Here is a 17,175-nt window from a genome sequence, read left to right as displayed (position 1 = left end):
TGTAAGAGTCAATATATTTAGAAACAGCATAAAAATTATTACTTAAAATTATGAAATGTGTTAGTGTTGAAGTACAAAGATAATGTTATAATCGGTGGCTGTTAGTTTGAAGGAAAGTAGATTCAGTGTAAACATTAAGTCGTTTGGTGATGGCTTAGACATCACTACGCAGAGAAGAGGGAAAGATTGCCACAATCATATTAGGTAAAACTAAAGGTACTTAAAAGATATGGTATCCCTAGAGAATATTAGTGTGGATATATTTTCTTCATTCTTTATCTATTTAAGTCAGTATATGTTTTTCCTAAATATTAAAAAAAGTGCATTTGAATTTGATACTACAGAGCAAGAACTGCAATTAGAAGAGTTGCAAGGCCTAGTCAGCCATCACTGGAAAGAGAGGCCCTTTGGACTTGCAAACTTTATATGCCCCAGTACAGGGGAACGCCAGGGCCAAAAAGGGGGAGTGGGTGGGTAGGGGATTGGGGGTGGGTGGGTATGGGGGACTTTTGGGATAGCATTGGAAATGTAAACGAGGAAAATACCTAATAAAAAAAGAGAAAAGAAGAAGAAGAAGAAGAAGAAGAAGAAGAAGAAGAAGAAGAAGAAGAAGAAGAAGAAGAAGAAGAAGAAGAAGAAGAAGAAGAAGCAAGAAGAAGAGTTGCAGGGGTGCCTGCTGTGTCACATATACACCAGTAGGTGGCAGACAGGAGAGAGGTTATGTCCACCCACTGTGTTCTGACCTAGGAAAATTTGAATGATTAACAGCCTAACACTCCCTGGCAAAAGAAAGCCTAAAATGACCACTATTTCAGTGCTGCATAAACCCCAATGACTCCCAGAATGAGGAATAGGCTAGAGACTAGAACTCTTTCTAGGCCTGAAGGCCAGAGGCTAGAGTATAATCACAATACAGACACATGTCCCATCCTTTGGAAAGTTAAGATTTGTACATGTTACTGTTGATACCTTCAGTGGTTTTATTTGTGCCTCTGCCCACATGGGAGAGGCCAGTAAAGATGTCATCAATCATTTATTGTATGTATTTTTAGTAATGGGACAGCCAAAGATGATTAAAACTGACAATGGTCCTGGATATACTAGCCAAAAGTTTAAACAATTTTGCTCACAATTACAGATCAAGCATATTACAGGCATTCCTTATAATCCTCAAAGACAAGGAATTGTCGAAAGAGCACCCCAGACTTTAAAAAATACCTTAATCAAGCTGGCTACTCAGGAAACTATCTATTTCTTTAAAGGAAATTCAAATTTGTTATTGTCTCATGGACTCTTTGTGCTAAATTTCATGACCCTTGATATTTCAGGGTGCTCCGCAGCTGATCGCTTGTGGCACCCTAAGACAAGTTTAAGCTATGCTCAAGTTTTGTGGAAAGATCCCTTAACGGGAATGTGGAATGGACCGGATCCAGTTATTATCTGGGCTAAGGGCTCAGCTTGTACCTATAATACAAAAGAAGGGGAGCGAGATGGCTCCCTGAAAGATTAATAAAACCTTATAATAAATTCCAGGGTAATGCCTGAGAAAGAAATATTTTCTCTTACAGGAGGAAGTATTGGACCGTGACCATGATGAACCTGATGGTCCTGGCCTGGATACTATTCCTGTTCTCCATCGTGAAGACCACCAATAATCGGGCCTATCAGGTTTTTAATTACACCTGGGTTATTCAAAATCATGCTGGAGACATAGTTAATTCCAGCTCCAAAATTGATGCCAAGCCCCATTGGCCGGATCTAGAAGTAGATGTCTGTGTCCTTGCGCTTGGTGCAGACGCTGCCTGGGACACCGTACACTCATATTTTTACCCTCAATCTAAGCCTATTAATAGCCCAGATCCTGACTATATTGGACATCTTGCAGCTTATAATTCATATATTAAACGAGCCTCTAGGGCTGACCATACCAGTGGATTTTATGCGTATCCAGGAAAACATCGTGATAAATCCCTCTAGTATAAATGTGGCTACCGTGATTCATATTTTTGTAAGTCATGGAGCTGTGAAACTACAGGAGATGCATATTGGAAACCCACCTCCTCTTGGGACCTTATCATCATTAGATGGATGTACCTTCCCATACATTTACAACAGAGGCTAGGAATAACCACCGGTCGGCCTCTTAAGACCCTGTGCAAAGATGACTGATGTGTCCCACTCCTTATTAAATTTACGGAGGTGGGGAAACGATATACCCATTGGAATATAGGAGGAGAATGGGGGCTTTTACATTGGGAATGCAATGTTATGGAAATTGAATGTAAGGTTCCTGGCCTTATTTTTCAGATAAAATTATTAAAAGAAGTTCGTAATAAACATAAGGCATCCATAGGACCCAACCCCCAATTGCATCACCCCCCCAGCCAAGCCGCAACCAACAGCTAGGTTGCCCCCCTCCACAGTGGAATCAACTACCCCGCATGTTCAGATGAGCACTCCTTATCAGCCTACCATGCTTCCTGGCCCTAAGCCGTCTACTGAATTATTGCTTCCCATTTTAAATGCCTCAGCTCTTGCCCTAATAGATAAAAGACAGGAGGATGGTTCCCCTGATTTTGAGGAGTGTTGGATGTGTTTCTCCACCACCCCTCCCTTCTATGAGGGTATAGCCCTGTTCAATAATTTTACCCTTCTTAATGATGCAGAACAATTACTCTTTGAGCCCATACAAATTACCCTAACTGACGTTTCTGGAATTGGAAGTTGTGTTGTGGGGCCTCATATGTTCCCACCCCTCCAACTTCAAAGTATATGCAATGATACCATTGTGGTAAATAATACCTATAAATATCTATAGGCACCTAATAATATATTTTTAGCATGTTCCTCAGGCTTAACCCGACATTTAGTCAATGACGATTTTATGAAGAGAAAAGATTATTGTGTTTTGGTCCAATTGTTTCCCATTCTTCAAATTCATGATTCAGATGATTTGTTAGGGTTTTGGGAAAGGGGCACAGAATTGCCCCGCAGGAGCAAAAGAGAGCCTGTCACTGTGGTGACCCTCACAGTCCTCTTGGGATTGGGGGCTACAGGGACAGGCACTGGCATTGCTTCCTTAGTTACTTCCCAGCAAAGTGTGCAGCGCTATCATGAGCTTAATGCAGCTATTAGTCAAGATGTAGAAGATTTAAGAGAAGGTATAATCAATTAACAGATTCTTTGGCATCCCTTTCTGAAGTAGTGTTACAAAATAGAAGGGGATTAGATTTACTCTTTTTACAGCAGGGAGGAATGTTCACAGCTCTCAGAGAAAAGTGTTGTGTGTATGTGGACAAGACAGGATTTGTGAAAGATAGCCTTGCCAAGGTAAAGGCTAGCCTTGAAAAAAAAAAAAAGAGAACAACAAGAGTCTTGGTATCAGAATTGGTTCTCCACCTCACCCTAGCTATCCACCTTATTGCCTTCCATTTGGGACCCATTGTGGGATTCCTACTATTAATTTCTTTTGGTCCTTGGGTTTTTCAACGATTAACTCATCTTGTTAAATCACAGATAGATTCTGCTCTTTCCGACAAATTCATTCATTCATTATCATCGTCTGGACACCGAGACTGACAAAGAAGAACCTCCAGCTGTGACCACATCATGTGAGCCCTCATCTGTTTCAGTTCATTATCATCGTCTGGACACCGAGACTGACAAAGAAGAACCTCCAGCTGTGACCACATCATGTGAGCCCTCATCTTGGGGAGAAGGCTCAACTTCCATAACCTCTTAAAATAATTCGTGCTGACCTTAAAGCCCCTCTCTCCTTAATTTGGCCCTAAGGTGTTCCACCTCGAGACCTCGTCAGCTCTAGGGTTAATTAGAACTCCTTTAGGAGATGCATTGGACTCAGAACTGTGCATACTGGACTATAATAACTCGAACCCAGTAAGGGCACCAGCATGGGTACAGGCTAAGCACTGCAGGGGAAGGTCCAATTCGACCATTTCTGAGTTCCCTGAGAGATATACCCATTTAGATGGAGGTTGGTATTAGCTCCAGTCACAACTGAAGGGTCTTTCTAAGGCTCTGCCTCCCCTCCCTAAAGATACCAAGAGCCACAAGTGTGGGTCATGAACGCACCCACTGGAGGAATCGGGTCAATGCTCCCCCAGCCTTGAGTTCTTATGTTTACAAGTAGAATTGGTTTCTGATACTTATGGTATTAGCCTTGTCTCTCCCCATCTGGTTATCTCTGGTGTAAACTGGCCTTGCTGTCTCTGCCTGTAGTCGGTCACTCCAGCAAGCCTGTGATGCTGTGACCCTAGATGTGTCAGAACTCCTTTGGATCAAGATAACCCTGGGTGTTGGCTGAGGAGTTGGTAATGTAGAAAACAGCCTCTTGTCCTGGGTGCAGGTGAAAACAAAAAGGAACCCTCTAGGTGGGCTGGTGTTCCTGTGTTCCCTGGGTCCTTGGGTGTCACAGTTAGACCAGTTATTGGCCAGGGTGTTGGGGCCTCTACTGTGGTCCTGGATGTGTCAGAAGTTTTGGGGATCATGTTGTCTCTGGGTGTGGGCTTAGTGGGATGGGATCCAGAGCACAGTTTAGACTCCCATGCCCATGTATTTGTAGTAACTTTTGAATGTTTAGAAAACCTAAAATAAAAGTATGATATAAAAAACAAACAAAAAAAAAAAGGCCAGACACTGGCACACACTTGTAATCCCAGCACTTGGGAGGCAAAGGCATGCAGATTTCTGAGTTAAAGTCCAGCCGATTATACCGGATGAATTCCAGGAAAGCCAAGGCTCTACAGAGAAACCCTGTCTCAAAAAAAATAAATAAATAAAACAAACAAACAAGCAAATAAACAAAAGGTACTAGAAGGAAAACCCCAACCCAATGACATGAAAGAAACTATAGGAAATAAATGAATACACACCAATAAAGCCAAAAGAAGGAGTGCACACACATGCATGCACCCACACACTAACACATACACCAGCAACATCAATCCAATGATTAATAATCATTACTCATTAATATCTTTCAACATCAATAGACTCATTTTCTCAGTAAAGAGACAAAACTTACAGAATGGATATGAAAACAGAGCCCATCATTTTGCAACATACAAAAACCATATCTCAGCATTGAAATATTTTTTTTCAAGTAAAGGTCTGAGAAGAGATTTTGCAAGGAAATGGACATAAGAATCAAACAGGTTTAATTGGCCTAATATTGAACAGAATAGACTTCCAAACAAAATTAATCAAAATTGATGTGTAAGGTCACTTCATATTCCTCAAAGGAAAAATCCACAAATATAAAGTGTACATTGTGAAAATCTATGCCCCAAATGCAGAACACACACATTCATAAAGGAAACATTACTAAAGCTTAGTCCACAATCCACCCTCAAAATTATTAGTTAGAGACTTCAACTCCCCACTGTCACCAATGGAAATGTCATCCAGACAGAAACTAAACAGAGGAATGATGATGCTGACAGGTGTTATGACTCAGATGGAGCTTAGGTATATCTCCATAATATTTCATGCAAATGCAAAAATATACTTGTTTCTCACGACATTATGGAACCTTCTTCAAAATTGAGAAGTCATAAAATTCTCAGAAAAGATGCAAGAAAGTTGGAATATAATAGATCTACCTCAGGACCCAAATACAATTCCTAGGCATATATCCAAACGATGCTCCACCATACCACAAGAATACTTTCTCAACTATGTTCATAGCAGCTTTATTCATGATAGTCAAAAATTGGAAACAACCAAAATATCCCTCAGCTGAGGAATGGATAAAGAAAATATGGTATATTTACACAATAAAATATTACTCACCTGGTAAAAACATGGACATGATATTTAATAGTAAATTGATGGAACTAGAAAATATCACCCTGTGTGAGGTTACCGAGTCCCAGAAAGAGAAAGGTGGTATGTAATCACTTAAATGTACTTATTAGCCATAAAGAAAAGAATAACCATGCTACTATTCCACAGACCCACAGAAATAAGCTGAGGATAAGGTGTGATTTCCCTCATTTTCTGAGCAACGAAAGCCTCTGTGCACATGCTTCCTGACAAATTCTTACCCTCTTAAGGGCTTTGATGTTGTGTGTTTTCCACGTGAATGGATTTAATGTGATTTGAAAAATCAAATGACATATTTCTTTGTGTATCTTAATTTTGTATTCCAAATATGTATTTTCTCACATCAAAATATGTTAATAGCTAGGCTTGGTGATGCATGGCTATAATCTCCACTGATAAGAAAATTTAAACATGAGTGTCACAATGGCAAAAACTACCTTGGCAGCTTAGTCCTTAACTTTTATAGATTTAAAAGAGGTAAGTTTGTGGCACTGTGGTAGAGTATTGCTTTGCAGACACCATGCTCTAAGTTCAGTCTCCTAAGGTGCTGGCACCAAAAGTGAGTGAGTGAGTGAATGAATGAATGAATGAATGAATGAGAATGGAAAAAAAGAGGAAAAGGGTAAACATATTGGACCTCATGCACAATAGACATTTTTCAAAGCTAGTAGTATACCTTTCTTTACTGTTCCTGATGTCATTACATTTGAAATCATGCCAGTGCTTAACAAAACTATGTGTGAATTAAAAATTTATACCCATTTTTACATAATATATGTATTTCAAAACATTTTACTTATAATTATACACAATGTAAGTTGTTAAAAATACACGAGTTGAAAAATATAGCCTATAAAGTCTTCAAACGCAAGGCTTTGGCTTGGTCTTACAGAAATAGTGTAAAATGACACTGATGTTAAATTATTAAGAGTGTAGCCATTCCCCTCGCAATCATGGAGTCCTTTGATGTCTCCTTCATATGACTCTTGATGACTGAATAGTGCCTCTACTGGTTAGTCTCTCTTTACTTTGAGACCTTGAAAAGTCTCAGCTCACATAGTGTACATACCCGACAGGTGTTTTAGAGGACTCCACACTTTATTTTTAATTGTATGTTTTCTTGCTGAGAATCAGGATTCCCTGGGGCCAAGTGATTCCTGAGCCCTTGGAGACTCATAGTGATTCTGCGAAGCGCACACAATCTAGGGCTAAGTGGGTGCAAAGGAGATTATACTCCCAGGAATTGAGGGAGTGTTTGGATACTAGAGGGCCTGTACCAGGACAAAACAATGCTTTATAACCTCGATTTACATCGACCAGACAGCCATATATTTTGTCAGTTTGTTAATGTGCTCTCAGGATTAATTACTCCAAGATTCTCAATTGAACAGATTTCTGTGTTTTATCAATTATTTATCAATGTTAGCATGAAATTACTCATTGCTTTCTCTCTCTGGATTGTGCTCATTGTACTCCAGGAACAAATTTCTTGTTACCTTTTAAGTATTTCTGCTTCTCCTGGCTACTATCAAGATGGGGATTTTGTGATTGGAGGACTCTTATCCCTTAAAGTGTCAGGTAGACACAACAAAAATAAATTTACTTCTGGAAATGAATACAATTTACCAGAATATGTTTACATGTAAGTTTTTTTGGCTTCTTTCTTTAAAAATATTGCTACAGTATTTAATATATATTTGAATATATATATATGGATCAAACCCTCCTCTACTGCTACCCTTCCACTGTCCAGTGTGTTCTCTCTCTCAAATTCATTCTCTGTTTCTTTGTCTGTCTCTCTCAACTTCATGGATTCTGTCTCACTCTCACTTTTTACTCTGTGGAGTTTATTTAGGCATGCCAGTACAACAGGAGTATAGGGCATCATCTAGAGTCTATGCAAACTAAAGCTCCTAGAAGGAAACTTACTCTTTGTTTCCCTGTAGTCGCCAAATGTCAATAGCTACTCAGCTATGCCTGGCTCTCTGTGTGTCTCTCCCCTACTAACTCTGAATGCTTTTTAATATGTGAGAAGATGTTGAAAGCACTTTGCAGTTGGGAACAATTTTCCTTTGTAGTTATTTAGTACATTGTAGCAAGAACGCTTTATTTTTCCGGTTTAAATTTGCTTGATACTATTTTTTAAATTACTATGGTTGATTAAGCACTGTAATTTCTTGAGGTTTATCATATTTTCGAAGACCACATGAAAAACTGTTTCAGTGTTGGCTATTTCAATGTTTTATTTTCTTATTTTATTTCTTCCATTTATTTCTTCAATTTTTATTTCTAAGACACAAATTTCACTGTAAAAAGTTAAATTTATACATTTCAAAGCATGAGATGGTTCAAAACTTTAATCCCAGAACTTGAGAAACAGAGGCAGGTAGATCTCTATGAGTCTATGATTAACATAGTCTACAAAGTGAGTTTCAGTCCAGCCTGGGCTGAATAGTGAGACTCTGTCTCAAAAAATTCAAAACCAAAAATTGTGAAATTGATAATAAGTTGTACTATGAATCTTCATTTTTAAGATGAATTCATTCATTTAAGATAAATACATTTTTAATATAGAATATCCTGTTTATTTCTTTGATTGTTGTGTATTAGGTTGTTAAAAATAAAAATCCAAAATTGAGGGGGTGCATGAGAGGGACTCCAGGGAGAAAGTAGAGGGAAGTAACTGATGTAATTATGTTTTATTAAAAACTAATATTAAAAAGAACACAAAATCATCTTTCCAATTTTTCCTCCTAGTGATTTCACCAAACATTATCAGCACATATTGGCTATGGTTTTTGCTATAGAAAAAATCAACAAGGACCCAAATATTCTGTTCAATATGTCCCTGGGATTCCATGTCTTCAACGTTGACTTTACTGAGATGAAGGCCATGAAAAGTTCTATGGTTTTGCTCTCAGGAGAGAGCCCCCCAGTTCCTAACTACAGCTGCAGGCCTGAGAAGACTGATAAGCTGGTTGCAGTGATAGGAGGCATTTCAACAGGAATATCAACTCAGATCTCCCGAGTTCTAAGTCTCTACAATGTCCCACAGGTACACATATAATAATCATTCCTTAGGTTAAACATAGTAACATAGTAAAAAATGCTAGTTATCTCAGCTATTGTTTATTGATTAGGTTTGGAACTATTTAAAATTTACTATTTATTCATCATTTTAACTCTAGTGTATAAGTTATTCATAAGATTAAATCATGCTTGTATAACAAATTTAATTTGAAAACCTTTAATTTTGAAAAACTATACATAAAGTAATGACAATCTGTATTAAAACTACTTCAAGAAAATGTCCTTTGCCTTGTGCCACTGTTAATACTGGTTTTCTTTTGTAATCAGTTTTAGAGCATCACCAAGCATGAGGACTATAATAATTCTACTAATGTATCTCCAGTATAACAACCATGGACATTTTCCTGATTCTTTCACTGTGGTAACAGCTCATATTGCCAACATAACATTTCCCTTTCCAAAGAACATGAGTCAGACTTACTCTGGCTCATTGTTGGCAGTGTTTGTAGGTTTTCTATTTTGATATGAATGTTTCAATTTTTGTGTTTAAAATTCTTTCTGTTGATCAGTAATGACCTCTTATAAACAATGCCAGAGTAGTAGCAAGTTTTATTCAAATGTACCTTATTTATTAAAAAACTTGAGAAGGACTTTAGAAATATTGGTTTGTCAATAACTGTTATCTGGTACTTTCCATTTTTGGCGATATTCATGAAGTAATTCAAAAGCTTTGTTCAGTGAATTGAGCTGCAAGTTTATGTTTAATTTTTTCCTATTTGTTTACTTTTAAGACTGGTTCTCTGTTGTGTCTGGCCAGCGGATCACAACCTGGGTTCTAGTCTGGAAAGGCATTTTGAAAACCTGGAAGAGAAGAGGGGCTAGGTAGCGAGAGAAAGAATTGTAGCTAAGACAGTCATTCTGATCAAAGCTCATGTTTTACTGTTGCAACACTCAGTTATGAAGGAAGGGGGAGGGGACCCGATTCCCGTTGAATAATCTTGGGCTCCAGTAGTAGGGTGAGCACGTGGTGGCACCAACAGCAAAGCTGCATGGTCCAGCATTGGGCGTGGCAGAACGAATGAGCAGGAAGCTCCACCCCTGAGCAAGCAGGTTTCAGGCTGGGGGAGGGGAGACTACATTTCCCCCCTTTTGTTAACAAAAATTTTTAAAAAAGAAAAAGCTGGACTGAGGAAAAAAATGTATCTATGCTCAATATCTCTGTCTGAATTCTAGGGCTAAGGATAAAACCTGTCTCCGTGGGATTCCCTAACTTTTCTTATGGTAAACTGTATCTGGCTGAGACTGTCCTTTCTATCCTAGTAAACAACTAACTGAAAAGCCTGGAGCTGCAGGCTCTGACTTTATAATGCTAATTAGTAGTGAATAGGTAGCTTCCTAGTTGAATTTTAAGTAGAGTGTTGGAACCCTGGCTAAGTTTGACTGAACAAATGTGAAATACACTTTATTAAGAATAACACTGAGTTGATATTCCTCCGTATTTTTGGATGACAGGCGGGAAACAGAGAGAAGGGGTATGACCGTACAAGGCCAATTGGCTTTTTATTTTGGTGTGGGAGGCAGTGAAGACAGTAAGGTCTCCAACCTCTCTCCCCCCTATTAATTAAGTTAAATAAGGCAACGCTTAACTGAGGTGATCAAAAGATTTTCTCATCCGTAAATGAGTGGGCTTTTAACCTTGGCTTGGGTGGACATTGACCGGATTCCTCCCATGAGTGCTGTCACGACCCACACCTGTGGCTCTTGGTATCTTTTGGGGAGGGGAGGCAGAGCCGTAGATATTTTTGGTTTTTAGCCAAAATTAGATACCAACCTCCTTTTCAAACTGGGTATAACCCACAGGAAACTCAGAAATGGTCAAGCTGGACCTTCCCCTGCAGTAGTTCTCTGCACCAAGCGATACCCATACTGAATTCGTACGATTATGAACCAGTATGCACAGTTCTGAGTACTGTGCAGCTCCTAAAGGAGAATTATCAACCTCAGATTTAGCAAGGCCTAGGCAAGAATTATGTCATTAGTAACGCCACGACTTGCAGCTAAAATAGGAGCTGGAAGTCGTTCCTCCTCATCCCTATATTTCCCACAGCCTGGGGAACTAAGGACACCTTGCAGAAACAGCAAGGGTGAAAAGCCAGAGGCCAGCTAAGGGACTAGGCCCGTCTATCAAAATAAAAAACAATCTCTATTAATATTTGAAATTTCTACTTTTCTAGTCCTCTACGAAAACCTAAATTTTAACTCGGACTGAAAGCCACGTGCTGGATTGTCCTTGGAATGGAGATAACAGCTGCCACCTGTGTGCTCTAGGGGGGCGGGGATGCACATCCAATGGTCCTGCTGGAGAATGTTGATTAACCTGCTTGATAGACAAAAATCTTAGAGAGTGAAGGGTAACATCCCAAAGCTTCTTTTGGGGAAGTTCAGGTACTTTATTCAGTTGCAAATTGTAAAACTAAGGCTAGTCTCCGGCCTCCTGTTGGGGAGCTGGCCCAGAGAGTAGCAGGAAAACAGCTTTTGTTCCCAGCTGAATTTTAAGCACAAGAGGAATTTTAGTCTTCAGAATGATACTTACGAGAAGAGTCAGAATCTGTGTTCATCTAACGAATTAATCTTTCTGGCAGCCAACGTGCTCCATCTTCATCTCGTGAAAACATACAAACCGAGCCCCTTCCCCAGATTAGAACCAGATCTGGACCCTTCTATTCGCTAGTCAGGGGATCCTTCCATTTTACCAATGCATAAGAATTAGAAGTAACTAGATGCCAGTGGCAATCCACTGCAGACTGACCTTTAATATCGGTTGCAAAATATTTAGAACAAATAAGGTAAAGGCAAGATGAGCCTTTGGTGACCTTGGGGGATGTGCTCTGAATTAACTTTGTTAAGTAATTTAGAATATAGGAGTCTCTAACATTGGACTGAATATTAAAGCAGTCTAAGATTGAGTTAGAATGACTGGTCACACTGAAGAAAAGATAAAAATCATTATGACTCTATTAAATGACTAATTTTACTAAGTGAGAATATACAGTCTCTGATGAACTATTGCCATAAAGTTAAAAGGCTAGAAGCTAGTCTAAACTGGAAAAATGACAAGCAAGGATGGATCTAAAACATGAATTTAATTTAGTTTTTTAGTCAATTCAATCAGGACACTGAGTCAACTTACCTGCCAGCTCGTCACACGAATTAATATGTTTCTGAAGCATTCTGTGGAGAAAACCTGTTTTTCCCTTTCCCAATAAGGTAGCTGTTTTAGGATCAATCTATAAGCCAATAAGTAGATTCCTTTAAGATACTATAAAGCATTTATTAAATTCTTTGACATTTAAATTTTAAATTTTGTAAATAAAGGTAAGATTAAATAGTGTACATGGGAATGCACTAAATAGTATGTACGGGGATACAATTTCTCTATTTTTTGTCTTTTAAGAAGTTAAAGTTTTAAAATTTCACAATACCTAACCTTTTGAATAAATAACTTGTTGACAAAATATTTTAAATACTTGGCTGTAAAGGGGCAGTGACTAATCACACTATCAATCATTTTTCTTAAGGAGTGGTTGTAACTAGAAGGCTTGCAAAGTTATTAAGAGTCACATGTGCATAATTTATTTATTAACTAGAAATATGCATAAGCAATTGTAAATTTGAGAATTAATAGTATCTGAGGGATGAACAATTTAAGCAATTGCGAGCTCAGAGATATGGCATTGACTATTAATATACAAATTAAGGTTTGATTGTTCAGCATTTTAAAACAACATCTACAGCACACAACTATATTATTTGTGCTGGAACAGGGGAAACTGTGTGTCTTAAGACTCTGCCCCACAGCAGCTAGTTGGGCCCACGTGGGCCAACAATCGGCTGGGAGGATGAGAAAACTGACTTTACAATAATATTTTTTCTGGCCAAAGAATTCTTTTGGGCACAACTAATATTTAATTACCAATGAATATAATTAATAACAATTATAAAAGCTTTCTTTATTTTTTGTAAAGCCTTTTGTAGTAAACTAAAACACTAAGTAATAAAAGTATATTGTCTCTGAATCCTTTGGGTGAGAGCAAGGACTTAAGGTAAACTTCCTTTGAGAAACAAGAGTTAATACTTTTCACTTAGGAAACAATATACACTGAAAGATTAAAACTCTTGACTTCTTGTATAGAAGCAGAAACAATAAAAATTTTTCTTACATAAGTTAAAGTTACCATACCTAGAGGCAAATTTTCTAGTGATTACAGTTCACTAGAAGCAAAACTCTTAGAATTTAAGCATTATTTTAAACATCTGAATAGATCTGCAACACTGTTAAAAAGAAATTCTCTTGAACACAGGGAATAACATTTTCAGGCACTGTTTGCAAAACACAAGAAGGCCACAAGCCACTCTGTGGCTGCCCAGAGCCCTGTATTGACTCAAACGTAAAATACTTTTTTTTTAATCTGAGCATCCTGGCCCTCCTGTAATAAGGACCGATTTTAGAGAAACAATATAACTGTCTATGTCTCTAAATTTTGATACTCTTTCTTAAGATGACTTACAGTTAAAACGTTCTTCACAACTTTAGTATTGTGAAAAAATTGCCCGTACTGCAGTTTCCTGCCAGGCAGCAACTATAGCCAAACTGTTTGTCTAATCTATTCATAAAGACAAACATAACTAGATAACTCTGTCACAGTTTTCTATGAAGTAAGCTGTATGAGCGCTCTCATAAGATGATTACTCTTGTAATTATCTTAATTACAGTATACAGGTGAATTAAAGATCTTGAATTTGAAATTAAACTGCAAGCTGCAGTCAATGGAACAATGGCGGTTTTAACCATAATTTTTAAGTTTCTTGTGCAAGGTTAGGATAATACCTACAACCTGGGAAAGCAAAACCCCAGTTTAAAACAATTTATTATCTTTAAAATCAATATTAGAAGCATTACTATCATATTACGAAGTTTGGATGTCAATTAATACCTACGAACACCTATTAAAGCAAGCTCTACTGCTTTAATAAAGAGGCATTGTTTTAGATCTTACCTTAAATTTTACTATTTAAAATAGGAACCACATTAATTATTATCTAAACTAGAAATATCTTTAGAGACCCAGCCTCTTGGCCTGCTTTATGCCACGTGTCAGAAGGACTCTAAACTTGAGTTATCAAATTTAACACTAACCACCTGTAGCAATGTAACTATTATTAATCTTAACCAACAACTTATGAGCTGAATGTGAAAATATGCAGAGCACATTTTCAATAAAAAAGAACCAAATGAAGCAGTTACATTTAGACCAATCAGAGAATATTAATTTTTTGTAGCTACAATCATAGAATAAAAAGCACTTTACCATTGTCAAACACATTAGTCACAAACCATTTATCAGCTTTTTTACCCCAAAACTAAGAGGCTGTGCACTCGCCCTTATTTCCTAAAATGAACAGTTTTTTCCAGCAGGGGCCCTCCTGCCACGTGTCTGATTCCTGGCTGAAACACGTGGCAGCTCTAGGCTTTGCAGATAAAGTTTTTTTATACCATCTTTATTATCCAACATAAAATATAGAACATTCATTCATACAGACTGGACACGAACATACATGAATTGAACACGAGAACAGATTGGTGCACCAGACATTAGACGAGACACAAAAGGGAACAGAGTACTCCTGCTATAAGGCCCAGAGAGAAATTTCTCTCTGCTTTTTGGGACATTTTCATCCCTCATGATGCAGTTTTTATTAACTGCAGCAATTCGCCTGTTCCTTTTAATAAACCCTTTCTTTTCTCACGCCTAATATAGCTTCTGAGAGGCACTGCCTACTGCCTGTTACCCAGCTCCTCACTGCTGAACCTAAGTGAACCAGCGCTCGGGTTTAATGCTGTTTCAGCTTAGCCCATGCCTTCTCCGGTATGAATTTCCTTTATCCTTTAATTATTTTATGGAGCTCCGAACCAGTAGTGTCTCTTCCAAAAATCCTTTGCCGTTTCTCAGCCCCGCGTTGGTTCGCCAATTGTTGTGTCCAGTCAGCGGATCACAACCTGGGTTTTAGTCTGGAAAGGCATTTTGGAAATCTGGAAGAGAAGAGGGGCTAGGTGGCGAGAGAAAGAAATGTAGCTAAGATCATTCTGATCAAAACTCAATTTTTACTGTTGCAACACTCAGTTATGAAGGAAGGGGGAGGGGACCCGATTCCCACCAAATAATCTTGGGCTCCAGTAGTAGGGTGAGCATGTGATGGCACCCACAGCAAAGCGGCATGGTCCAGCAGTGGGCGTGGCAGAACGAATGTGCAGGAAGCTCCACCCCTGAGCAAGCAGGTTTCAGGCTGGGGGAGGGGAGACTACAGTTCTCATCATGCAGTCCCGATTGTTTTGAATTTCTGATGTGGCCCAAGATAGCCTTAGAGAAGTCATTCTACCTTTGCTTGTCCAGGACTTGGGATTAAAGGCATGTGCCGTCATGTCTGACCAGATGCTTATTTTTATGTGTTTTTATGAATGGATTTTATTTCTTCTTTTAAATATTTGACTTTGGACATATGCTTGTTATGGCATTTATAATGATTTCACTTATTTATAAGAAATGTGTATATAATTGAACTTGGCTCATTTTTGTCACAGAGCCTCCTCCCTGCCTCTCACTGGTTTCCAGACTCTCACCTAACAGCTCTCCATTCGGTTTTCCTGCCATGAGCTGCTTTGAATAGATTTTTGCACAGGGCAGAGAGATAGAAAACCACTCCACTTTAATTTTTTGACATGCATTTAGATATTCAATTTTCCTTGCAATTTGTGGAAGCAATTGTCTTTTCTCCAAAATATGCTTTTGACTTTAGCTCTGTGAGTTTATTTATTGGTCTTCTGTTTAGCTTGTCAAAAGGTTTGTCGTATCCCAACAATAGTCTTCTATGTTACTACAGCTCAGTAGTATAATTTGAGATCTTGTGTTGGAAAACATGTACCAGTACCCTCCCTCTTTAGGATGGCTTTGTCCAGTTGGCCCAGTTGGGTTTTGTGTATGTGTGTGTGTTTCCATATGAACTTTAGAATTGCTTTTGCTACTTTTGTGAAAAGAGTCATAGGAAGTTTGCTGAGAATTACCCTTAATGATATACAATTTTGGCATATTTTGTAATATTAATTTGGCCAATCTGTATGCATCCACATTCATCCCATTTCTAGCTTCATCTTCAAAGCCTTTAAAGTCTTCCACCTCCTTGTTTAGGCTTATTTCTTGATGCTTTTTTAAAAAAATTACACATTGTATTATTCCCATTCTTTGTATCTCTAAAAATTCATTATTGACCTGTAGAAAGCTACTGGTTTGGATATCTATTCTGTGTTCCCTATTTTGATGAATGTGTATATAAGGTCTGAGAGTTTCATACCTAAAATTCCAAGAAGAGCCCATGAGAAAACATTCCAACATAAACATATCATATAAACAGGAATAATTTACCTTCTTCTTACCCCATTTGTGTGTGTTTTCTTATTGTATTGATTTTCATAGAAAAATAAATAACTGGCAATAGTGAATACTCTCTAGTCCCCTTTTTGTAATTTTTCTAGTAAATTTTGAATTTTTCATATTATCCATGTCAGTGTCCCTGTATTCAGTAGTTAAGGAGTAATGATATTTGGGATGTCACACTTCTTTGGGATTTCATGTTTCTGTGGTCTCTGTGTTCAAGTTGGAAGTCTTTTGGCTTGGATATTTCTTTTTATTTTACTTGTATATCTTATTATTTAGCCATCTAATCCATTTATGTAAATACATTTTTAATATTAGAGAGATTGAGAGAGAGAGAGAGGTTGGGCAGAGAGAAGTGAATGGTTATGAACCACCTGACACAGTTGCTGGGAATTGAACTTCGATCCATAGAGTTATTTTTTATCAGCAGATGATGCATGGGTTTCATTATGGCCCAATCACATGCACTTTGTTCTCACTGTCTACATCCTGATGCTGCTTACACTCTCCCACCTTGCTGTTCTGATCCATGAACAAACCTTTTTCAGCGTTTAGATCAGTGTTTTATTACTTTCCCCTGCCTTAGGATTTCCTTTACCATTCTAGTGGTTCCCTTTCTAGCTCTCTCTCTCTCTCTCTCTCTCTCTCTCTCTCTCTCTCTCTCTCTTTCTCTCTCTCTCTCTCTCTGTGTGTGTGTGTGTGTGTGTACATGTATGTGTGTGTGTGCATGTATGTGTGTATAGTAAGTGACACCTGTGTGTATGATGTGTGTCAGGTGTGTGTTACATGCCATTGTTTCCCAGGACTGTGC

At 38.2% G+C, this 17,175-nt stretch overlaps 1 protein-coding gene and 1 non-coding gene across 2 annotated transcripts in view; both read left to right on the top strand.

The window, feature by feature from the left end:
- The first annotated feature begins 645 nt into the window (after positions 1-645).
- Gm22833 lies at positions 646-777 on the top strand. Its single transcript, XR_003956636.1, has one exon. It is a non-coding gene; the product is annotated as a small nucleolar RNA SNORA17 (small nucleolar RNA).
- Positions 778-7,271: 6,494 nt separating this feature from the next.
- Vmn2r20 (vomeronasal 2, receptor 20) overlaps positions 7,272-17,175 on the top strand; it is a 32,800-nt gene continuing 22,896 nt past the window's right edge. The window contains exons 1-2 of the mRNA NM_001104634.1: positions 7,272-7,486; positions 8,602-8,899. Coding sequence (NP_001098104.1) covers positions 7,272-7,486; positions 8,602-8,899 — 513 coding nt within the window. The remainder of the gene's footprint in view (positions 7,487-8,601; positions 8,900-17,175) is intronic.

Source organism: Mus musculus, chromosome 6 (assembly GCF_000001635.26).
Source record: "Mus musculus strain C57BL/6J chromosome 6, GRCm38.p6 C57BL/6J".
Lineage (NCBI taxonomy): Eukaryota > Metazoa > Chordata > Mammalia > Rodentia > Muridae > Mus > Mus musculus.
The sequence above is the reverse complement of the archived record's forward strand: the minus strand, read 5'-3'. Positions and strand labels throughout refer to the sequence as shown.